We start from the raw sequence: 24,596 nt of genomic DNA on the forward strand, positions 1-24,596 counted from the left end.
GAAAATGGAGAAATTTGGTGCCATTTTCCCAGAAGTCTATTCAACCAGTGACCAAAGGGACTTTGGGACCAAAGGGTCTCTGGGACCCACTGGGCTTCAATCTTAGCCATATTCTTCCCCAAACTCAGTCTGACACAAGCAGCCCCATTAGTGCTCCATTCTTATCTTGAGCAGTTTCTCTGGACAAATCCCTAAAATAGGGTCCCCTCTTGTCCACTAAAGAAAAGCTAATGACAATGAGCAGTGGTCAGTGCTACTCCAAATGAATGGTGCACCAGCAACCATAAAAGCTCCCTCTCCCAGCCTTAGATTACTTCAGAAATAATTGGTTTGGCAGGACGAAAACAGTGTCAATCACCTCATTCACCTGAGCAGCTTCCATTTAAGCCCAATTATGTATAATGCACCAGAATAATTATGTGTCGTTAAATATGAGTGAGATTGACTTGGAAATCTGTTTCATTTAACACAGCATGAAAGCAGTCTCACACATTCTCAGCCATCATGAAGCCCGGCTGATGTCTCAACACAATCAAAATCATAAATAAATTCCTAAGAAGAACCATTAAACCTAGATGAGGTGAAATTAGATAAAGATCTCAGGCTGGATTCAGGATCAACCAGACATTCTTCTTCAATGCAAAACCTAATGTTTGGTTAAACACTTTTGAGGTGATAATAACTTTACACAAATTAAGTCCATCTTCATCACAGTTTCACATCAAAACTGGAGTCCCTAAGAAGCCACATGAGTAGACAACAGCAGGATAGGGTTGGAATCCATTAGCCAAATATTCAAGCTAGCAATATCACTGATGTTGTTTCCTGGGAAAACACCAGCCAAACTAGAATGACACATTCCAAAACTATTGGGAAGGAACTCTAAAGAGCTCACGTGTTCCATTTCTCTATGTGAAATCATATGGCCTTTGTCTTTCTCTGACTCGCTCATTTAATGTAACAAAACAAAAATTTCCATTCTGTGATCAAATTACTGGTTTAAAAAGGGAGGGGGGAGAAAAGGAAGTGGGATGAATTGAGTCAAGGATTTAATAGAATAGTGGAAGAATTTGACTTTCAATGATGCTTCCTTTAGTATATGTGTTGTTTGTTATGTTATAAACCATGCTTTGGTGAAAACTGAAACTTAAAATGAATGTAAACATGCATGAAGGGCTTGCAGTGGGTGGTGTGAAGCGAAAGAACTGCATCGCAGCGTCAGTGTGAGGACAGAGCCAGGTGCTTTCCTTACTGCGTGCCAGGTAGAGCCTGCAGTGAGCTCCGATTTCTCCAGGAGCACCACATCTTTCATCCCCGCCTTGGCCAGGTGATACGCCAGACTGACACCAACACAGCCACCTCCAATGATCACGGTCTCAGCTTGGTCCTTCCATCTGGTATCTGTGGGTAAGGGTGCTTTTTCCTCTCTGGAAGACAATTTTTAAAACAAGGGATCTTACTGGACTGTGGTAACTATCGTTTTGTTTTCCTAGGTAATGTGCTTTTCTTCCCTATTTGTTTCTCTAGAACAGGGACAGGGAAATTCAGCCCAAGGGTATCTGTGGTCTGGCAGTAATACAGGACAGAATAGACACTTTGCTTTTCATTGACTGCCCACAGTCCATCTGCCTATATTGTGTGGCCCATGAGCGATGTGATAACTATGCAGATGTCTCCTGTCAGAAAAAAAGTTCCCCACCCTGCTTTAGAACTTAATACTAGTGCCTGTGAGATTTACATGGTGATGATTTATATAATCATTTGGGGTATCTGTACTTTATTTCAATCACCTAGTGTGGGGCTTAGGGGAGGGTACGTTCGAATCATATTTCATATATGATCCTGGTCCATTGTAGCCAACTAATAGATCTAAATAACTGAGCAGGTGACTTCCCTTCCTCACCCCGCAAAGAATATAGAAGCCAGTTTTTCTCATTCTGCTTTTAAAACATACATATAATCATTCTATTCCATAAAAAATCATAATAATAATGACTTTTAGCATTTGCAATTTTTTTTTCTTTTTGGGTCACACCCAGCGATGCACAGGGATCTTTCCTGGTTCTGCACTCAGGAACCACCCCTGGCTGTGCTTATGGGGACCATATGGGATGCTGGGAATCGAATCCGGGTCAGCCGCATGCAAGGCAAATGCCCTACCTGCTGTGCTATCACTCCAGCTCCAGCATCTGCAAATTTTTGATCACCTCCTCCCTCCAATATTTCCCCAGCTGAAAAGAGCCAGATGAAGAAAAACGGTTTTCATTTAACTGCCTCTCACCATGTACAGGCTTCTCAAATTGTCAGAATTCCTAATTGGTTAGGATTTCTATTTAAATAATTATCTTGATAGCTGAATCATGACCTTTTTGAAGAGAAGGACAGTCTCTTATTTATCAGTGATCTACAGCCCCATCACCGCACTTACATCTAGCAAATGTGTTGCATGAATAATCTGATAATGACTATGATTTCCTATTTATCTATCTTGATTATACTTATCCTTTCTAATTAGTTGCCAAAAGAATACAATACTAATAGAGGCAGTGATTAGTAAGGTATTAGCGATTGATACTATGAGTAATAATTTTAGTACACACACTTTTTCTTTCTTCCTTCCCTTCCTTTCCCTTCCTCTTTTCTTCTTTCCTTCCTTTCCTCCATCCCTTCTTTCTTCCTTCCCTCCTTTTTCTTTCTTCTCTTCCCCCTCTTCTTCCTTCCTCCCACCCTTTCTTCCTTTCCTCCTTCTTTCTTTCTTTCTCTCATTCTTCCTTCCTTATTTCCTTCCTTATTTCCTTCCTCCAATTCTTCCTTCCTTTCCTTCCTCCAACCCTTCCCTCTTCCCATCTTTTCCCCCTGCCTTTCCTTCCTGCCACTTTCCTTTTCTCCTTCCTCCCATCACTCTTCTCTTCCTCTCCTTCCCTCCATCTTACCTTCCTTCATTTTTTCCTTTCCTCCTTTCTCCCTCCCTCCTTGCTCTTCTCCTTTCTTCTTTTCCTCCTTCCTTTCTTTCCTCTCTCATTTCCTTCCCTCTTTCTCTATCCCTTCTTCCCTTCCCCCATATCCTTTCTTCTTTTCCCCCTTATTTTCTCCTTCCTTCCTTATCCCTCCCCTCCTCTCTATTCCTTTCTTTACTGAAATAAATGAAAAGGAAATGAAAATAATATCTATTTACTCTAAGTTTCTCAGAATATATATAAAAAATATGCAGGCATGTATATAGACATAGATACATAGTTTATGTATGTATGTATATAGAGGGGATATAAATACAGAGCTATTTCAACTTTTATTTAAATAACAACTGCTATTTCATAACATATATATGTACACATATACATATGAATGTGTATATACACAGATGCATAGTAAACATATATGAATCCATATACAATATGAATACAATTTTACAGTAAATTATAGATATCATGTCTATTTGTATCTAATTGTTCCTGTTCTGATTTTCCTAAGTACAAAGGCTTTCTTAGGACAAGGCATGTGGCTTAAGTAGCAGAGCACATTCCACACATAGGTGAGGCTCTGGGTGTGATCCCTGGAGAGCCTACCTCCAACATTGCCAAAAATAACCAAAATAAAACCAAAAACCCCCCAAAGATATTTTATTACATAGCTACATTATAACTGTCAAAATTGGTAGATTTGACATTAGTTAAATACTATCACCTAAATACTATCGCCTAACCTATAATCTATAAACAAACTTAATAAATTGTCCTAGTAATATGCCTTATAGCTACTTTTTTTAGCTAGGGATCAAATCCAGAATTTTATCTTTTTGATTCCCTTTAGAACAATTTTCCTAACTTTTTGGGTTTTTGTGACCCTGATATTTTGAAGAGTACTGGCCAGGTTATTTATGAAATACATCTTACTCACAGGTTATCCAGTCCAGTTATATGTTTGGCAGGCAAGGGAGGGGGCAAGAATACTATTAATATGGTAATGTCTCCTTCCCAGTACATTCTATACTATCATTTGGAAATGTTTGGGGTTTTGTTTTGTTTTGGTTTTTGGTTTTTAGGCCACACTTGGCAATCCTCAGAGGTTATGTCTGGCCCTACATTTAGGAATCATTTCTAGCCGGGCTCAGGGGAACACATGTGACACAAACCTGGCTTAGCCACATTCAAGGGACATGCCCTACCCACTGTGCTATCACTCTGGCCCTTATTTGGAGGTGTTTTATGTCTGATGATTCAATTGAGGTGAACCTGTTATATACATGTATGAATCACTGTCACTGTCATCCCATTGCTCATCAATTTGCTTGAGCGGGCACCAGTAACGTCTCCATTGTGAGACTTGTTGTTACTGTTTTTGGCATATTGAATATGCCATGGGTAGCTTGCCAGGCTCTGCCGTGTGGGCAAGATACTCTCGGTAGTTTGCCGGGCTCTCTGAGAGGGGCGGAGGAATCGAACCCGGGTCGGTCTCATGCAAGCGAATGCCCTACCTGCTGTGTTATCGCTATAGCCCATATATATGAATAAAGGTACTAATTTCTTGTTTTTAAATGAAAGAGACATAGAGGTTGCTCTAAGATCATGTAAAAAATCTGCTTCTTGTCAAACTTTCACTGAGTAGTTTTATCATCTATATATTATTCCAAATTTCCCTATTTCTTTTACATTTATCAAGTGGGATTCTACTCTAAGGAAGATAGTTCCTTTCTCCTGCTTACTTCCTTACCCCATTGGTTGGTTTGTTTATTATAAACTTCGAGATATTTCTTATGAATCACCACTTATTTTAATACCAAATTGCCCCGGACTTGACCAGCAAGTCATTCTTTAAATTGACCTTTGTGTCCTTTTGAAATGGTTGCATGATTCTTTACCCATTTCCTTATTTTCTGGCACAACAATATTTTCCAATATTTTTGTTTAACTAATGACAAGTACTCTTCCCGCTGTTCTGTCTCTCCAGCCCCAGTTGCCTGGAAATTTCTAACTAGAGCCTCAGTTTCTTCAGCTCTTCAGATAGACAACATCAGGGGGTGACTCAAAGGGCTGAAGAACATGCTTTATATTTAGGATGCCTGGGCTTGATCCCTGGCACTGCAAGGTCGCCTGAGCACCTCCAGCAGCAGTCCCTGATACTGAGTAGCCCTGAGCATTGTTGGGCGTGTTCTTTTTTAAAAAGGAACAATATTATTGTGTGTGGACTGGAGCCATAGCACATCGGGTAGGACGTTTGCTTCACACACAGCAGATGCATGTTCGATTCCTCCATCCCTCTCAGAGAGCTTGGCAAGCCACTGAGAGTATCCCGCCCGCACAGTGGAGCCTGGCAAGCTACTGGTGGTGTATTCTATATGCCCAAAACAGTAACAACAAGTCTCACAATGGAGACATTACTGGTGCCCACTCAAGCATATCAATAAACAACAGGAGGACAGTAGTGCTACCGTGCTAATTTTGAAATTACCTTTTATCATCTCCTTATATACTGCATTAAACACTGCACATATGTCCAATTATTTGACATTTAAATCCAAGTTTAAATGGCTGGTGAACTGTTGTATTACTATAAATTACAAATGATAACAATAATTATAAATGATGGCATTAATACTTTTCAAAAGAAATGAATAGGATTTCTTTTATAATGGACCGTTTAAACAAAAAGAATAAAGCAATCAAAGATTAGAAAACCTTGCTTTGAGATCCAAACTCAACTGGACAGTTGTTTTAGAGAACTCTGACTCTCAAAACACCCTTATTTGCAAAATAGGGTTGTGTCAGTTTAATTGAGGAATGTATCTATTAAAAAAATATTACCTCGAGAGTACTATAAACTATGATTCCTCAATTAAAAATTAATTAAAAATAAAATATATGACAAAGCATTATAATTTTTATAATATCACTTCTGTTCAGCATGGTTTAAAGTATAAATTGTGGAGGTTGAAGCAATAGCACAGCAGGTAGGGCATTTGTCGACCCAGGTTCGACTTCCATATGGATGGTCCCCTAAGCACTGCCAGGAGTAATTCCTGAGTGCAGAGCCAGGAGTAATGCCTATGCATCATCAGGTGTGACCCAAACAGCAAATAAATAAATAAATAAATAAAGTATAAATTGTGTTTTTTAAATTATGAAAATAGCTATGCTAAATTCTATCTAGAATTTGTTAAGTATATTGTAAATGTAACCAGATGAATCAAGAGTCATACCAAAATAGTTCAAATCACCCACCATCTCTATTATGGAAATTTTCAATGGAAAATTAAATATATTCAATTATATATTGAATATTATATTAAAATTATTATATAAAATTGAATATACTCTATGGGAAATTGGATTATTCAATCTTCAATGGACAATTGAAAATTGTATACTTGCCCCACTGTATTCCAAAATAAAACAACTTGATAGTTCAAAATCTGGGTAGATAAAGAATATCTAACAGAAGCAAAAACATTTGGATTTTGATTTGTTTAATATAGAACTACACATTTGTAAACAAATTTGCAAAATATTTTTGATAGTCCTGAATTTTCCCTTTTATTTGTCCAATCAGGTTAACTTGTCAAATTTCTATTTTATTTTTCACTGAATGATTATTACACACAATCCATTATATATTAGTATAGTATTTTTGTGCTGTTTTATGGTTTACAAGGCACTTCACATGGGGAAACCAGATTTGGCAAGTGGAAGGTCACTCTCTGTAACTGATGGAATGAGGACCAAGACTTGGAGGCTGTGGTATTAGCCTCTAAGATAAGCTGAGCTTGTCACAGACACCCAGTAAATGATGTGAAGAGCAAAGAGGTGGCTGGGTGGGACTCCCAAGCAGAGCTTCTAGTTGGAGAATTTCTGTTCTTTGGGTAGAAAACAAATGTTGGATCAACTCATGGTCCTAGTAACTCTGCAGATATGACTAATTTATCAATGCAGAAGAGTCAAAAAGTGCTCAGTATTGCCTCTATTTGATTACATACAAGCTAAAACAAGGAAATACCATTTCACCTAGTTACACCAGGTACCAGGGCAGATGTGGAAAATACACTCTCTGGAAGGGGACACGCAAACTGTCCATCTAGAAAGTAATCTGGTGCTATATTTCAAAAGCACAATATCATTCCCCCAACAATTGCACTCAAGGGAGGAAAAAAAGTGCCGTACAGTGTACAAACTCACATGTGTATCCAAATATATGTGCACAAGAATTTTCACGTGCTATTTTATTTATTTATTTATTTTTACATTAATGGATAGCTGGAAACAATCTAAACAAATGTTAACTACTCGATGAGGTTGTGGAATACTGACATGATGGAAGATTATGTAGCCATCACTAAGAACAAGGTATCAAGATGTGTTGATGGGCATAACCACCAAGACAGGAAAAGGCAAGACAAAGAAGAGGGCGCCTAAGAAAGAGGCAGTTAACCTTGATTGGGAGAAAAAAGGAAGGGTTGGGAGACTGCACCAGAAAACCCTCTGCTACTGTTTCACTTGGAGCAACTGTGCTCAGAAAAGGAAACATCTTTCCAGAGAAACCGAATGTGCAGGTGTCGGGGGCGATGACCCTCTACGGCAGGAGCCGTCCCGAGTCGCCCAGAGCCCCTGTGCCGGCCCCCACTTACCCTTTGCGGCTGGAGAAGGTGCGCGGGCGGCCGGGGCAGCCGGGCGGCAGGAAACTCCGCGGCCCGACGCCCCGCAGCCACCGTGCGCTCGGGCGGAGCATGGTGAGGCTGAGACCGAGGGCGCTGGCACCTGCTTGCGACCCGGCGACAGCCAGGGGCTAAGGGTGCGCCTGGGCGGCGGTGGGACCCTCCCCCGGGCGAGGGGCGGGCTCCGGGAGAGGCGTACTTCCCGCTCCCCGGCGGCCGCAAAGCCGCGGCGAGATGACACCGGCCAAGAAGGTAAGTGTCGGGGGGTCCTCTTGGGGCTCCCAGCGCCTGGAGTTCGGGTCCCACCTCAGCCTCTAAGTCTAGCTCAACAGCTGAAGCCAGGCTTGAGTGCCTCGATTTACCCGATGGCGACTTGCAAGGGTGCGCGGGTGACGTAGAAGCCGCTTCTAGCGAGAATTAGGTAACGACCTTGGGTAACTCACTTGCTGACACTGAATAGCGGGCTTTATGCAAATGATCTTAGCCGCACAATCACCCCCATTTTACAGGTGAGGAAACTGGGGCTCAGAGAGTCCGCAGACTGGCTCAGAGTCCTTGAACTAGTCCAGGCTGGAGCAGGGATTTGCAGCCCAGCCTTCAAGAGGCGCTCAGAGTTTCTTTCTACCCTCAGTCAACCCTCACTCAGATCATAAGCTCATCAAAACCCCCGGCCCCACCCGTCCTTTCACCTTTGGAGAAGGGCTTAAGTCTGACCTTGTGAGCCCCTGGCTGGCCTGAAACCAGCCCTTCACCCAGCCTCCCAGTCCCCCAGCTCCCCTGGAGACACAGGGGACCAGCCCTCCGCCTTTTCCCTCGGCTGCCCCTTCTCCAGGCCTGTCCCAAATCTCCAAGTCTCCAGCTGTCAGCTTTGTCTTCCAAGTTTCACGCTGGATGTGCATGGTGGGGAGAGAGGTGACCCTACAATTAGGAAGGGCATAGACTTGGACGTGAGACTGCTCCAAGACCTTCTAGCCAACCTACCAGTGCCCCATAATTCAGATGGAAGATGGGGGAGGTGATGGAGGCGAGAGTATTTATGCTAAAATGTTAGGAGCAACCAAGATGCCCTAAAGTAACCCCCTTCCTTAATAAGTTATTAGTCGGTTAAAAAGTCAAGTAAGGGTCCTGAGAGAGTAGAGCGCTTAAGGAGCTCATGTGGCTACCCTAGTTAGATCCTCCAGCACCCCCGGTGTGGACTCCCACCTCCTAAAACTCATTTGGAAACAGGCCAAGAGCTTTGGCAATGTTACAGAAGGAGATGGAGCACAGATTGATCCTAACCCTACCAGAGCATAGAAAGGACTAGATAGTGATGATTACAGTCACATAGAATGTGCAGTGAGGAGGAAGAGGGGCAAAACCCAACATATTTTCAATATGTTTTTCTGATTATAAAAGTAAGCTGTGGTCATGGAAGCTAAGGATGGTCACGGATAAAGAAAAAGAAAAAAGCATTGTGCTGATTTTAAATTTTTTCTGTGATACTATGTTCACTACTACAGTTTTTGAATAAAAGTTTTTAATATGCTGTCCCCAGTTGGGGAGAGAATTCAACAGGCTGAGTGCATGCATGACAGAGGACTGGGTTCAATTTTCAGCATCACTTGGTCCCTCTAGTCCCTCTAGTAGGGTATGACCCCTAGCACTAAGCCAGGAGTAGCCCCCCAGCATCACTGGGTGTGGCTCCCAAATTTAAAATAAATAAATGCAGAAATAAAACATGCTGTTCCTGTTGAGTCTTCACTCCAGCTTCTGCTCTTGCAACACCGAGATCATCCTAGGATAACCGTGTCACTGTGTTCCTGCAAGTCAGCATATTAGTGGGTCGGAATAACCCTTGCCACACTATTCAGATCACAGGTATGGTGTCAGAATGTATCTAATTGCCAGAGGGGCCACCTCTGCTTCTGTAACCCCAAAGAGCAACGGTGGTGGCAATCCCAGGCAGATAGGGAGAAACTGTAGGCAGACTGGACCTCAGGCTGCTTCTGGCCCCAGGGCCAAGTCAGAGCTGCGGGCGGCCAGACTGAGCTCCAGCACAGGTGTTCACTTACTTCCACCCTCTACCTGCAGGACAGAGGCTCTGATGTCCCTCTGAACTCCCAGTCAAACCTGAGGCAGGTCACTGGCAGCCAGAAAGGGAGAGGGAAATGGGAATAAAGCTTGCTGCAAAATAATAGTTAATAGTCGTCCTCGCCATCCTCTCTCATTCCAGACTCATCTTTAGAGTATACTAGTCTAATAATTAATGAAAGTGGCAAGTATTAACAGTAAAAAAAAGGGGGAGGGCACTGAGTTTAAATCTTGTTAATTATTTTCCTAATGACAGTTTAGAAAACTGACAACATTTTAAATATGGACAGGACTGAGGATATAGCTCAGGGGTAAAGTGCTTGCTTTGCATGTGGGAGGTCCTAGGTTGGATCCCTGGCACCCCAAACAATAGGAAATATTGGACAAAAGTCCAAATAACAGATCTGGGGCTAGGAATGTGGCTCAAATGGTAGGGCTCGTGGCTTGCATGTGTGAGACACTGTGTTTGAACCTTAAAACTCCTTCCACCAACACCCCACCAGCACCTCCAGGTGCACAATGATAAAAATAAAGCATCAGGGTCAGGAAAGAGAGAAAAAGCTAAAATTACCTGAAAAATAAAAACCACAGGGATGTAATTATTGCCGGAATAAAAACACAAATAAATAAATAAATCAGATAACACATCAAAATGTTTTACCTTTACTTAATATCAAAAAGACACAATCCAAATATAGATTTTGGCCTTGGAGATGACTTACAGGGCTATAGCACATGGTGGGTATATAGGAGCCCAGATTTGGTTCTTAGCATCTCATAGTCCTGAGAGCCCACCAAGTGCTTACTGTTTGGTGTGGCCCAGAACCCCTCTGAAGTATAAGCATGTATACCTTACAATTATCTTTAAACCTCTCTCTGATTTTCTTTAAAGAGTAGCATTAGAGCCAGATAGTACAGAGGTTAAGGCATTTGCCTTGCATGTGACTGGCTTATTCAAGTCCCAAACTAGATATAGTTCCCTAAGCCTCACCAGGAATCACCCCTGAGCACAGAGCCAGAAGTAAGCTTTGAGAGCTGCAGGGAATGGCCCCAAACAAACCAACAAACAATTGAGTCTCATTATTTTTTTCAACTCAGACATAATTTTAAGGTATACATGAGACATACAGGTACGCATTTCAAATTGGAACTCTACCTTGATTCTCTCGGATCCCTCTTAGCATGTTTATTCCATGGTTCTGTGATGATCCGTTGGCCCACTGGCCTTCCCCAAGGCATCTAGAGTTTGCGCTTTTTGAGGGCAGGGACCTTGCCTTTAAATAAATTCCAAACTTTATCCCTCTCCCTAGAATTCTACCTTCTGTGCAGGAAGAACTTACTCCAAATTCTAAGACTTACACCCTTTCTTATGTTTCCAAGAAAGAAAATTTTAAAAAAGTATTACATTTTATTGTGGGAGGAAGAGGTGAACATCATAATAAATATTAATCTTTCTTCTACATTCAGCTAATGCTCATCTTTAGATATAAACTATGGGGAACTGACCAGAATGAGGAGCCCACTCTATCAAACAGTGTTTATGGCTAATACAGTGAATACAGTTCGGTTCCATACCACTTCCTTATAGACGATGAAAGGTCTGGTACTTAGCTGTCCATGTACACTTCAATATACCATCCTGACAAAACATTCAAACAATAACTTGAAGCTTTTGTCCCCAATCCATACTAAAATGCTGGTGGAGGGGGCAGGGTATGAGGTGGGTGGCGGGTGAGGTAGGTGGCGGGGAGGCATGGCATGCTGACACAGATTGAACCCATGACCTCACATGCCTGAGGTAAATACTCTACCACCTTAAGTCACACCTTTAATAAATGGCTGTTTGCAGTCACCACAGGAGGAACCAGAATCTCCACTGGGATGAGTTTGCAGTTTTTGTACAGGGCTTAGGGAAGATATTGAAAAGACCCCACCTGCACCCCCCAACAAACACCTGGGGGAAGTGAGAGGGTGAACTCTGCAGGTTTCTGGGCAAGGGAGGTTAGCCCAAACTAGTTGCTCAACTCCAACATCTAATTTAAATTAGAAGGAGGATGAATAGAAAAGGAGTAAAACAGAAAGAGTCTAAAGTAGGGATTTAGAAAATATGAAGTCATTTTTTTAAACCTAACTGTGTCTTAACTAAACCTCTTTCCTTGTTTATGAAATGGGAAAATGAACTTCTCCGCCCTGCACACGGAGTTGTTGGGAGCATCAAATAACACTGTGTCCAGGAACATGCTGGGAAATGTGGCACATAATTATGAAACACTGTGTCCACTGTGTTCAGTGGTTTTCACAAAGAAGCTCATTCCCTCACCAATCCTTAGCCATTAAATGAACTCCAGTGGCCTCAGCTAGCCCTGACGGTGTGACTGGGAAGGTGGTGGCTAAACCTCCAGGGTTTCTCTTGAAATTCCAACCACAGAGCAGAAAAAGGAACAAGGGGAGGGGAGGGCACTTCTTTGTCAGAAAAACAACCCTTTTTTTCCGGAAATTTCAGCAGACTTCCACTTGGGTCTTATCAGGCAGCACAAGGTCACATGGATACTCCTAGCAGTAAAAGAGCCTGAGTTGTTTTGTTTTTCAATAGGGGACATTTTCTCTCCAAAAGAAATACATTAGCAATGGAAAGAGTGTATACCAATTAGGCAGGCAGGCAGCTAGCAGAGTCTGACACAAATGGAAAACCAAAATAACTCACATGGAATTAGAACTGTCACAAAAATATGGCTCATTAAATGTTATTTGAGGGGGAAAAAATAATCCCAGTGCTTTGCACAGAACAAGTACCTGTGGGGTGGAGCGGGCACAGAGGGTATACAGGAAAGAAAGGCACTCTTCTTGCATGCATCGGACCCCCCAGTACAGTTCGATCCCCAGCATTGTGTGTGGCCCCTGAGCACCATCGGAAGTGATCACTGAGCACAGAACCAAGAGTAAACCTTGAGCACTGTTGGGCATGGCCTCTTACTTAGTCCCAGAAAAAGAACAAGTACTTGCCTGTGTTTGTCCGATATTTACAGTAAACTCAATCTTTCTGAAAATCTTTACTCTTAGTCATTGATAATTTTATCAACACTGGTACTATCTGAGTAAGTACCTCCTTTCCTAAACTTAAGGACTGGAGAGATGGTACAGGGGGAGAATGCTTGCCTTGCACAGGGATGACCTGGGTTTGGTCCCCAGCACCTTACTATGCCCCCCCAAGACCATAGTAGTGATCCCTCAGTGCAGAGCTGGGAATAAGCCCTGACTATCAACAGGTGTAGTCGCCCAAAAATAAACCCTAAATTAATTAATCACAATAATTTTTAATGAAAATTTAAAAAATAATAAAATAAGAAACTACTTAGGGGGAAGTTTGAGGGGGCCATAAATGTTTTTTCTGCTCTTTCCCAGGGTATTTTGGAGCGCCTGGACAGTGGGGAGGTGGTGGTCGGAGATGGCGGCTTTCTCCTAAGCCTGGAGAAGAGGGGCTATGTAAATGCTGGGCTCTGGACTCCAGAGGTAGTGGTGGAGCATCCGGAAGCAGGTAGGTGCTCCAACCTGAGCCTTGCTGAGGGTGACCTTGTCCTTAACGCTGACGAAGAGAAGATAAAGAAATACCAGCTATTGTTTCCTCAGGACTCTCCTACCTGCCAAAATCGACCAGGGGTAGAGACAGTGACAGACATGGATGGAAGCCAATAGAAGAGAGCACCCCCCCCCATCCTCCCTCTGTTTCCTTCTCACTTCTCTCTCTAGGAAGTCTTAAAATAAACATTTCACTCTATTCCTTGTAGATATTCAAGAGTTTGCTGAATGTAGTAATACCATTCTTTGCTTCACAGTGTGCTGATGTCACTGTATCTGTATGGTTGGTAAAGACGGTGGGAACTGCCATAAGCCACAGGGCGGTGACAATTAGATAGCCAGGCTCTTTAGGAGGAGAGAAAATGGTAAAGAAAAGAGAGCCAATTTTATATTTTGTTGCTTATTTTTGGACCACATTCGATGGTAGTCAGGGATTACTCCTGCCTCTGCACTCAGGGATCACTCCTGGCAATGCTTGCGGGACCAGATGGGATGCTGGGGATTGAATCCCTATTGGCTACATGCTAACAAGTGCCCTGCCCACTGTGCTGTATATCTCTGACCTCCAGAAAGAAAAAACAATTCTACCTCATTCTCCAGGCTTTAAAGAAAACAAACAAAATGAGGAGCAGGTTAGAGTGATAGTCTAAGGCAGCCTTGGAGGTCCCAGCACCTCCCACCCCCTCCTGAGTACCACTTAGGAGCCCCCACCCCCACCCCCATTAAAAGAAGAGTTGTAGGAAGAAACTGATAGGATTAGCCTGAGACGGCAAATTGGAACTTCTGTTCTAGATTTATTTATTTATTTATTTTTAATGTGTACATCACTCTCTTAAAGTGGAAAATAAAAACGAAGGGGATGAAATGGGTGACTCAGGACAAACCAGAATTTTCACTCCAGACTTGACTCACAGACACAAATGGTAACTTGACAAAACTGGCTCCTGTCTTTCCTCCTTGCTGAAGGCTGACATCTCTAACATCTTCCTCCCCACAACCCCCCAACTGGGGCCTGATACAGGCTAGCTGTGAGGACTCATGAGGGAGCACTTAGGAAATGTTCCACATCTCTTACGTATTATTAATTTATCTGACACCAGAGTGATACAGAGGACAAAGTGTCATCTCTCTGGTGCAGAAAGCTTTCATCTGGTCCTAGCAAAAATTTCCCCTTTTAGGTCTTTCCTTGCAAAGCAAAAGTTCTGCAAGAACAAGGAAAGGAGTAGGGGTGGGGTTTGGGTGTGAAAAAAAAAAGATTAAGGAAGGGTTTTGTGACAGGACATGAAGACCTCCCAGATGGAGTCCTCCCAGCTGCTATGGAATGGACTTAACTCCACCACATGTATGTGGCTTCCCACCACATACATGTAGCCAGCTAGGAGAATCTTCCCCATCTACTGTGAGGAATGCCCAGTGTTGGCTATGAGTAGATTAGCTCCATTCCTGACTGGTAAAGGGATATACCGTCTCCAGACTCTGAAAGGCTTGGGCTACTATAGACAGCCCTGATTGGCTACCATCTGCCACTTTCTGTCCTTGAATTCTACTAACTGTCATCGGCAGTTTCTATAATTACTGTGTTTGGAATTGTGTGTGACTGAGAGAGACTTGAATGGCTAGGCAGCTGCTGCTGAAGATAATAGCCGCTCTGACTTTTTAAATGTCTACTTTAAATAACCACCACTTTGAAGTTCGGCAGCTTCACACAGAATTCCTGAGAGCAGGAGCAAATGTCATGCAGACGTTCACCTTTTCTGCCAGTGAAGACAATTTGGAGAGCCAGGTAAACTATAATGCCACTGATATGAGGAGGAAGGTGTGCAGGGTTCATTTATAAGAGAAACTACATCTTGGTGGAAAGCTATGGAATTGATCTGATATTGTACTTCTAACAATCAAACCTAAACCACCTGTTAAGTAATCACATATATATATATATATTTATAATGGGCTTAGACTGTCTCATAAACAAAGAGTGTGGCAAATAGGACTGGGCAAGATTGGCTATTGGCTGTGTGGGCCACCATTCTGTTCATTATTATTATTATTATTATTATTATTATTATTATCACTGTCACCGTCATCCCATTGCTCATTGATTTGTTCGAGTGGGCAACAGTAACATCTCTCATTGAGAGACTTAGTTTTACTGTTTTTGGCATATCCAATAAGCACAGGTAGCTTGCCAGGCTCTGCCATGCAGGCGAGATACTCTCGGTAGCTTGCTGGGCTCTCTGAGAAGGGCGGAGGAATCGAACACAGGTTGGCCGAGTGAAAGGCGAAAACCCAACCGCTGTGCTATCGCTCCAGACCATTATTATTATTATTATTATTATTATTATTATTATTACTGGAGTAAAAGTACTTTATATATTCTCTTTTTACTTTCTCATATCGTTATTATTCTGACTTATCCACCTGCAGACAGAGTAGTCCTAGAGAAAGACCTGAACAAGCAATAAGAAGTGGATTTGTTACCCAACTTGGCCACCTCTTGGCCATGTGACCTTGTGAGCCACTTTCTCTGCAAAGTGGAAATAACTTCTACTGAACCCTATCTGATTGTTAGACAAGTGAGGGACGTAAAATTTTCCTGAGATCTAAAAAATGGGAAGTGTGGGGCCGGAGCGATAGCACAGCGGGTAGGGTGTTTGCCTTGCACGCGGCCGACCCGGGTTCAATCCCCAGCATCCCATACGGTCCCCCAAGCACTGCCAGGAGTAATTCCTGAGTGCAAAGCCAGGAGTAACCCCCTGAGCATCGCTGGGTGTGACCCAAAAAGCAAAAAAAAATGGGAAGTGTTAATATTCAGAAACATTAGTGTCCATTTATTTATGCAACTGAGTAGCACTTATTGAGGACCTATTATAGTACATTCTCTGTGCCAAATGGAAAGATGATACAGAAGTTCAAACTCAGGTCTCGGGGTCCAGTGTGGGAGGCCAATAATTGTTTATTACAACGCAGTATAGAAACACAATGGGGGAGGTACAGGTTTCCTAACAGCAGAGAAGACATCCACTTTGTGGTCTTTTCAAGTGCACTGTGGATCAGGCACTTCCACCCCTCTGACTTGCTTGTCCACTCCTTTGTTGTTTGACGCTATTTTACCTATACAATGCCAAGTTTACGTTCTGAATTTTTGGTCTCTGGCCTCAGTGGGAAGCTGTAAATGCCGCTGCCTGCGATCTCGCGAGAGAAGTAGCTGACAGAGGCGATGCTCTGGTGGCCGGGGGCATCTGCCGGACATCCATGTACAAACACCACAAGGATGAAGCTGCAATTAAAAAGCTTTTCCGGCTCCAACTCGAGGTGTTTATGAGGAAAAATGTAGACTTCTTGATTGCTGAGGTAAGCCCAGTGGTGGAGGGAAAAGTTGAAGCCCATCTGGGCAAGTTTTCTATTTTCCTGCAGTGCTGGCCGGCCTTCTGCCCTCATTTCCTCCTGTGCAGGTGGCCAAAGGTTTATTTAAATGCCCTCTAGTCAAGGCCAGTATTCTCTCACCTGCAGGCTAGGTTCTCCATGAAGCCAAAGAACAGTCAGGAAAGGCCTGACTGTCACCTGTGGTTTTCTAAGGCTGCAGCAGCTAACTCCGGGGAGTCAGGGGGATGGAGGGGGCTGAGGGAAAAGGGGGGACTGACCACATGGGGTGAAAAGAAAGAAGCAGTGAGTTAGGGGACATTTTCTCCAAATAGAGGGGTCAAGCTGGAAGAACCTATGGGGGAACCCCCTAGAAATCATAAGACAGTAAACCCTGGGTCAAGGGGGCTCCCAGACCACCCCCCACCAGGCCTACCCATGACATCCAATAGTTGGGTCATTCTTTCCTCTGCCTCAGCCAGGCCTTGCTTACTCCCATCCTTTTGTTTGCACGTAAGCTATGTGAGTGATATTTTGAAGAAAAAAAATTAGTAAGAATTGGTTACTGGGGCTGGAGCAATAGCACAGCGGGGAGGGCGTTTGTCTTGCATGCGGTCGACCCGGGTTCGATTCCCAGCATCCCATATGGTCCCCTGGGGACCACCAGGAGTAATTCCTGAGTGCATGAGCCAGGAGTAAACCCTGTGCAACACCGGGTGTGACCCAAAAAGCAACAACAACAAAAAAGAATTGGTTACTGATAGGATATGAAGGTCTAGAAGCTTCTATTCCTTCCACCTCTGACTATTAAAGAGCCCTCACTCCTCATGTCCCATCACAATGGCTACCAAGTGGGGTCAAGCCAAGTCTTTGAACAATTCAGCCTCTTGAAGGCACCGTGTCATGGTCTCAGCCCATCCCATGCCCAGCTTGCCCACCCAGAAACCCTTATCTGTAGAAATCAGCACCAACCCTGCCCTCTCTGTTCTTGAGGAATCAGCTGGCTTTTTGACTTTGGCTCTCATTCCTCCATCACAGCATTTTTGCAAACTTTGTTTCTAAACCAAGAGGAAACAATGAAACCATCCAGGAAATTTCTGGGGGCTTTCCTCCACTAAAACTTTCAGCGGTGGCACTGGAGAGCTCTGGAGAAGCACCTCTGAAATGACATGGCTCAGCAGAGAAGGACTCCTGCTCATTATTGCCACAAAGCAATACAAAGCCAAAAACAAATCTCTCCCTTATCACCGACGAGCCCTTCCACACTCCGCCTTAGAGTCTCATGGGAAGAAATCATCATTATTTCCCTTCCTACGTTATAAAGAGCACTTATGTATCTTATTTGAAATAAACAGAAAAACACTTTGTGGGTGCAGGGAGATAGCACAGAAGTTAGGGAATGTACATGCCCCAATCCCAGTTTGCTTCCTGGCACCACATACCCTCCAGCCTGCACCTCCCATCCCAGCACTGAGAAATGTGGCCCTGATGGTCCCCAGTCGCAGGACCCAAGCAATACGACATCCTTGAGCCCTTGTGTTAAACCACAGGACCAACAAGGGGAAAGAACAAAACAGCACATTTTGAAAGATAAGGCACGATGAACTTCATTATGTTTTAGAGACTGCCTAGTTCCATAAAAGATGTGTCCAACATAGGAACATTGGTGGAGAGTTGTAGGCATTTTTGTGGCAGTGGCGGGTGAAGTAGCCATACCCCAATACCCAGGGCATTAACACTACTCTAAACATGTTGCCTACACTATAATTAAAAAATATATATTGCAGATGGAGAGAGCACATTGTTTTGCCTGGCACATGACTGGCTCTAGTTTGATCTCCAGGACCACATATGGGCACGTGAGCATAGGAATAGAAGTTTCTAGACCTTCATATCCTATCAGTAACGTGAGCATTAACAGGAGAGAACCCTGAGCACAGAGTCAGGAGTAGGTCCTCAGCACCACTGAGAATGGACCTCAGACCCCAAATAATTAGTTGATTGGTTAAAATTGCTTTATGAAAAAGAAAGATGTGCCCAAAATTTAAGACTTATTTCTTCAAAATTACAAATTTTTAAGTGTTCAGTTACTGAAAAGAAAAAATTCTCTGTGGGTTTGTTTTACTTTATTCTTTTTAGAAATAGTTGTCATCTCCTGACAGCAATGGTTCTGCATGAAAATGCAGATATTATTGTTAAAGGAATTAAATAATTGAAAGGTTGTTCTTTAGTCACATTCTGAAGCACATTTCCGCGTACATTAGATTGGTTTAATGACTGTTTTCCCAATATTTGCACGCTGCTGCTACTCAAAAATCTGCTTTTTAATTTAGACAAATAGAAAATTTCTTAAAATTCTCTAACTATGTTTTGTGGAGGAGCCACACCAGTGGTGCCCACAGGTTACTTCTGACTTTGTTCTTGGGGAACAAGGCAATGCCAGGGATCGAACCATTCCTGCCACCTGCAAGCAAGACAAGCTGACTTAACACCCAGAGCCTCTTTCTGTCCCCTCTCTTAGTATTTTGAGTCGGCTGAAGAAGCTGTTTGGGCTGTGGAAGTCTTAAAGGAATCAGGCAAACCAGTGGCTGCCACTATGTGCATCGGCCCAGAGGGAGATGTGCATGGGGTGGCCCCGGGAGACTGCGCCGTTCAGCTGGTGAAGGCAGGTAATTTGGACTCTTGACATGGTAGGAAATTACTTTATTGTTTAATATTGGGAGAGATGTTCAGAGGTGGATGGACTTACCAGAATCCGCTCCTGATCTGTAAATCCTGAGCAGTGGCACAGGGCTAGCCCATCCCCATCTTGATTATACCTTCAATTATTAACAGACAGAAAGAAGCAAATGAGTAAAAGGTAGTATTTCCTTCCCAGGGGCTTCCATCATTGGTGTGAATTGTCGATTCGGACCCGAGACCAGCTTGAAAACGGTGGCGCTCCTGAAGAGTGGCTTGCAGAACGCAGGGTTGAAGGCACATCTGATGGTGCAGTCCCTGGGGTTCCACATGCCTGACTGTGGCAAGGGAGGGTTTGTGGATCTCCCCGAATATCCCTTTGGTAAGCTCAGATGCATATTGGAGAACCTTGTGGTTTCTCTTCTGACAAAACAGAAGCAACTCTACAAAACAAAGGTGTCTCACGGCCAGATGTCTTAAGGCCAAAATAATGTTAACCAAAAATGAACTATTTGAAGAAAAAACTATCTAAAGTCTATAATTTTTCAATGTGGGGGGAGGAATTGGGGGGTAGCAAAGCACCCATAAGAGCATTTGTCATTTGAAGTAAAAGATCTTTACAAAGGCTGTAACTATTGTGTTCCAGCCCTGGAGCCCAGAGTTGCCACCAGGTGGGACATTCAGAAATACGCCCGAGACGCCTACAACCTGGGGGTCCGGTACATCGGTGGGTGCTGTGGCTTCGAGCCCTACCACATTAGGGCCATCGCAGAGGAGCTGGCCCCGGAAAGGGGCTTCTTACCACCCGCTTCAGAAAAACACGGCAGCTGGGGAAGTGGTTTGAACATGCACACCAAGCCCTGGGTTAGAGCCAGGTAAGAACTTTTGAATTATTACTGTATCTTCCTCTAACTCATTATTGTTACACTACATACATGCGTGACAAAAAAGCTTCAAAAAGTATACAGGTGTATAAAAGTAAAAGCTCTTCCCCCTCCTAGCACCAGCGCTCCTCTGTCCTGAGTTAAGAACTTATCTGGAAGCCTTCAACCCCTAGATCTTGTTTTTATCAAATAAAAGCAAGAGTTATCCTGTATGAAAACTGAAGAAGTTAAATCACACAATCTTTATCTTTTCTCTGTTTTTCTATAGGATTTTGTTTTTGTGTTTGTTTGGGGGACCATACCCAGCAGTGCTCAGGGCTATTCCTAATTCTGCACTCAGGAATCACTTCTGGCGGGCTTGGGGAATCATATGAGGGCGTAGGGATCAAACCCAGATTGGCCACGTGCAAGGCAAGCACGCTTCCTGCTATCTAATTGCTCTGGCCTTCTCTGACATGTTTTCATTTATTCCATTTTTGTTTCTTCTTTTGATCTTCTTCCAAAGTTTAAAATTAGTATTTAGCCACCTTTTTAAAAATTTATCCGTAAGAGGCAGTATCTCTTGTCTGTCTCCTCTCTGTGAAAGAATTTTCTTTGCCTCTATCCTTCCCATCACCCACCCCACCCCCGTTTACCTCTTGGCTTTATTGCTTTTGCATTATCATGGTTTATTACCCTGATGTTCTGCTCTATGATTATAATCCATACTCCTAAGCTTTGTCTGTGGATTTACTGCAAAATGCAATGCTAGTGAATAACATTTATGATGTTATTCTAATGGTCACATTAAACAGGCAGAATTCATGAAATATGATCAGAATTCAAGTTTACTTTTTTTTTCCCTCGGTCCCCTTAGATCTACTCAATGGGTGAATTATTAATATGTCATAGGGCATCTTTTTTACTTGGTGGTGGGGTGGGGCATTGAACCACACCCAGTTGTGCTCAGGGGTTATTCCTGACTCTGTGCTCAAGAGTATTCTCTACGTAGGCTCAAGTAACTATATTTAATTTCAGGGATCAAACCAGAGTTGAATTTATCCAAGGCAAGACACTGATCTCCTGTTCTACCTCTCTGGTCCTTCCCAGAACTTCTTTAGGAACTTTTAGGTCATAGCACGAGGAGTACTTGACTTAGCTAATACAGTCCAGGAATTTAAACCATTTAGTCAAGGAATCATAGCAGTATTATAGAGGGTAGGGTGTTTGTCTTGCATGTGGCTGACAGGGTTCAATCCTCAGCATCCTACATGGTCCCCTAAGCCTGCCAAGAGTGACTCCTGAGTGCAGAGCTAGAAGTAAAAATACCCTGAGCACCATCAGATGTTGCCCAAGAACAACAACAATAATAAAACACATTCAGTTAAATGTAAAATGAAAAGTTGAAACATGTGGGGCTGGAGCGATAGTACAGCAAGTAGGTCATTTGCCTTGCATTGAACCTGGGTTCGATCCCATTATCCCATATGATCAAGCACCACTGGGAGTAATTCCTGAGTGCAGAGCCAGGAATAACTCCTGAGCATTGCCAGGTGTGACAAGTATGTTACTTGTTACTTGTCATCCCGTTGTTCATTGATTTGTTCAAGTGGGCACCAGTAACATCTCCATTCATCCCTGTCGCGTGCTAATGTAGCCCAATGGCGTCTGCTCACTCCAGGGACACCAAGAGCCTCAAACAGTTCATTCAGGGTCCTGACAAAGAAGTCTGATCATCTTGTAGGTGGGTGGCCACGAGGTCTTTTGATGTCCCGTGGAATCCAGTCAGTAACAGCTCTAGTCCAGCGGTCTAAATTGCATTACATGTCCGGCCCATCTGATTTTCAACTCCTTGGCAAACGAGGCAGCGTCCCTGATTCTTGATCATTGACAGAGGTCAGAACTCCGGATTCCTTCTCTCACTTGAGTGAAATGTGATACTCCAAGCATAGCTCTTTCAATTCCTCTTTGAGATACCCAGATAATGTTCTCATCCTGTTTTTGTAGGGCCCAGGTCTCTGAGACATATGTTAGTGTAGGAAGAACGGTGGAGTCGAAAAGATCTGCCCAGAGCTGGAGGTTCTTCATCCTCTTAACCACTTCTTTGACGCTCTTGAAGGCATTCCATGCTGCTCTCTTCCTCCTGTGCAGTTCAGGTGTCAGGTTATTTGTCATGTTGAGTTCTCCACCTAGGTACACATAACTGCTGCATTCGGAGAGGTTCATTCTGTTAAGGGCAAATGGAACATCAGGAACTAGTCCATTTCTCATAAACATTGTCTTCATGAGATTCAGCTGTAGTCCGACCTCTCCACACTCATGGTCGAAGTTGGCCAGCATTCATGCCGCTTGTCTGATATTTGGTGTTATTAGAATGATGTCATCAGTGAAGTGGAGTCCCAAAAAGCCAAAAAAAAAATAATTGAAACATGTTTCAAAGCTAAAACTTACCCATTTTCCAGTAGTGGTCTTCCAAAGGGACAAATCCAGGTAAGACCAGTTGAATCCTTCTCTCTCCCTCTGCTTCCCTCCCATTCATCCATATCCCTCACTGTGGTTTCTGGACTCATCACATTCAAAGCTGAAGGAAGGGAGTGAAAAGTGGGATCTCACCACTGCTTGACTGGAACCCTGGAAGGATCTGGGTCTGGCCATCCGCACCAGCCTTTCAGAGCCACCCTGCTCCTGCCCTAGGCCTTGTTTCTCTCTGAAGGTTGTTCTGCCCTCAGGTCTTGGCTTTTTCAACAGGTCACTCAGATTTCCTGCAAGGGAGATTGCATTGTGCTTCCTCATGGCCACATTTTAAATATCTCCAAAATGACTCTCCTCTTAGACTCAAGACTGGAAAAACTTTCCCCTTTCCTTAGTGCAGACTCTCTCTGAGTGGCTGGGCACCCAGCCACACCCTCTGTGCTTCCTAGCCAAGCAGCTGACTCAAGGGGGTCTGAGCTGGAGTTTTCAGTGGAAAGTGAGGCTGGGCATCTGACAGGTTCCAGCCCATTTTTCCTTTTCCTGACCGTGGTCCTTCTGATCTTATTTCCTTCTCATGCCTCCCTCTACTCTCCCCACTCTCCCCCTACCCCATCCTACTGTTGGCTCCCTACTCTCATGGTGTGGCCCCTCACTTAGAGATTTTTATTTGTGACCTTTGGAAATATCCTGGGGGTCCCAAAACAAAACAAAACAAAACAGTCATTGTATAGAATAAAGCCAATAAAGATATTTCTTACATCTTAAACTTGGAGAATTCAAATTATACAGGAAGCTGTATACAGAATTTTTGGCATTTTCATCATTCAAATTTATGGGCATGTTCATTGTTATATAAGAGGGGAAAACTGTTAAAATTCAACTTATATCCTTAAGGAAAATTGCTGGCAGACTTCTTTGTTTTATATTTACAGTTATTTCTTAAAGAAGTACCCTTCATCTATTGCATTAAAAACCATATTCCAGGCCAGATCTGAGACTCTGTACCAAGGCAGTTGTCTTGCATGTTTGATCCTGCTACTGAAAAATTAATTGATTCACTAAATTCTAAAAGCCTCTTCAGGACAGGCTTTTACATCCTTTAGCATGCAGGAAGTCCAAGTTCAAGCCCCTGCACTGCATGATCCCCAGAATAATACCAGGAGTGACCCCTGAGCAGAGCTGGGAGTTGTCCCCAAGCTCCACCAGGTGTGAACCAAACTAACAAAGAAGTATCTTCATGTACTTATCACTACTATTAAATATAGACTAGAGCCATGAAGTCACTGCTAAATTCCATAATGATTGTAGTTCACAAAACTTACAAAAGTCAAACACAATTCTTTTTCTGAAAGGTGGCAAGAAACCTGCCATTGAGGACAGGAATATGAAAGAGGCTTCTAGCAGTAAAGGGTGTGGACACGGTTTGCTTTCTGTATGCTAACACAAACTCTACTTCAGCCTGATCACTCACCAGACTTCCATGGATTTAGCAGTTAGACATATTTTTAAAACAAATATATACATTTATGTGTGTATGTATGTATGGGACTTCTCAGGTAAAGATGACTCTTTCATTACTTATTGTTTTAATTGCAGGGCGAGGCGTGAGTATTGGGAAAATCTGCTGCCAGCTACAGGCAGACCATTTTGTCCTTCACTCTCAAAGCCTGATGCCTCAGAGTAAGGAAGTAATGAAGGAGTAGTGATGGAGTAGTGGCACAGTCATGGAGGAACAACAAAGAAAACCCTGCATCCGTCCTAGAGCCCTTCCCTGCCTTGGTCCTCTATCTACTTGCTACTCCCTCAGTGACTTAACAATTAAGATGCCACAGGTCCACGATGCTCAACACTCAATTGTGTGCTCCTGCTGCTGTTAAGCTAATTCTATACTAAAGCAATGAGGGTGGGAGGGATACTGGGTTCATAGG

General features: G+C 43.3%; 2 protein-coding genes across 4 annotated transcripts in view; one reads left to right on the top strand and one right to left on the bottom strand.

Moving 5' to 3' along the window:
* The window catches only part of DMGDH (dimethylglycine dehydrogenase), a 75,145-nt gene extending 67,274 nt beyond the window's left edge, over positions 1-7,871 (bottom strand). The window contains exons 1-2 of the mRNA XM_004613214.2: positions 7,619-7,871; positions 1,253-1,427 (exon numbers count right to left, since the gene is read on the bottom strand). Coding sequence (XP_004613271.1) covers positions 1,253-1,427; positions 7,619-7,719 — 276 coding nt within the window. The 5' untranslated portion in view covers positions 7,720-7,871. The remainder of the gene's footprint in view (positions 1-1,252; positions 1,428-7,618) is intronic.
* Positions 1,269-24,596, top strand: BHMT2 (betaine--homocysteine S-methyltransferase 2). 3 transcript variants are annotated; one of them, XM_055123710.1, is made up of 8 exons: positions 1,269-1,407; positions 13,121-13,253; positions 14,986-15,077; positions 16,454-16,645; positions 19,176-19,323; positions 19,533-19,715; positions 19,980-20,208; positions 24,265-24,594. In XM_055123710.1, the coding sequence occupies exons 3-8, from the start codon at positions 15,030-15,032 to the stop codon at positions 24,350-24,352; spliced, it is 888 nt and encodes a 295-aa protein (XP_054979685.1). In that variant the 5' UTR covers positions 1,269-1,407; positions 13,121-13,253; positions 14,986-15,029; the 3' UTR covers positions 24,353-24,594. The 3 variants fall into 3 exon arrangements, with proteins under 3 accessions (XP_054979685.1, XP_054979684.1, XP_012789209.2); XM_055123709.1 differs by lacking the exon at positions 1,269-1,407 and adding an exon at positions 7,545-7,636 and having other exon boundaries at positions 24,265-24,596; XM_012933755.2 differs by lacking the exon at positions 1,269-1,407 and adding an exon at positions 7,740-7,897 and having other exon boundaries at positions 24,265-24,595.

Source organism: Sorex araneus, chromosome 1 (assembly GCF_027595985.1).
Source record: "Sorex araneus isolate mSorAra2 chromosome 1, mSorAra2.pri, whole genome shotgun sequence".
In the NCBI taxonomy this organism is placed as follows: domain Eukaryota; kingdom Metazoa; phylum Chordata; class Mammalia; order Eulipotyphla; family Soricidae; genus Sorex; species Sorex araneus.

What these genes read in the sequence shown, in the direction of transcription:
- BHMT2 (XM_055123709.1), top strand. Translation starts at nt 7,556, where the DNA reads ATGACCCTCTACGGCAGGAGCCGTCCCGAGTCGCCCAGAGCCCCTGTG. An exon ending in AAGACAATTTGGAGAGCCAG is followed by an intron (nt 15,078 to 16,453) that starts GTAAACTATAAT and finishes CTCTGGCCTCAG; the next exon opens with TGGGAAGCTGTAAATGCCGC. An exon ending in TCTCCCCGAATATCCCTTTG is followed by an intron (nt 19,716 to 19,979) that starts GTAAGCTCAGAT and finishes ATTGTGTTCCAG; the next exon opens with CCCTGGAGCCCAGAGTTGCC.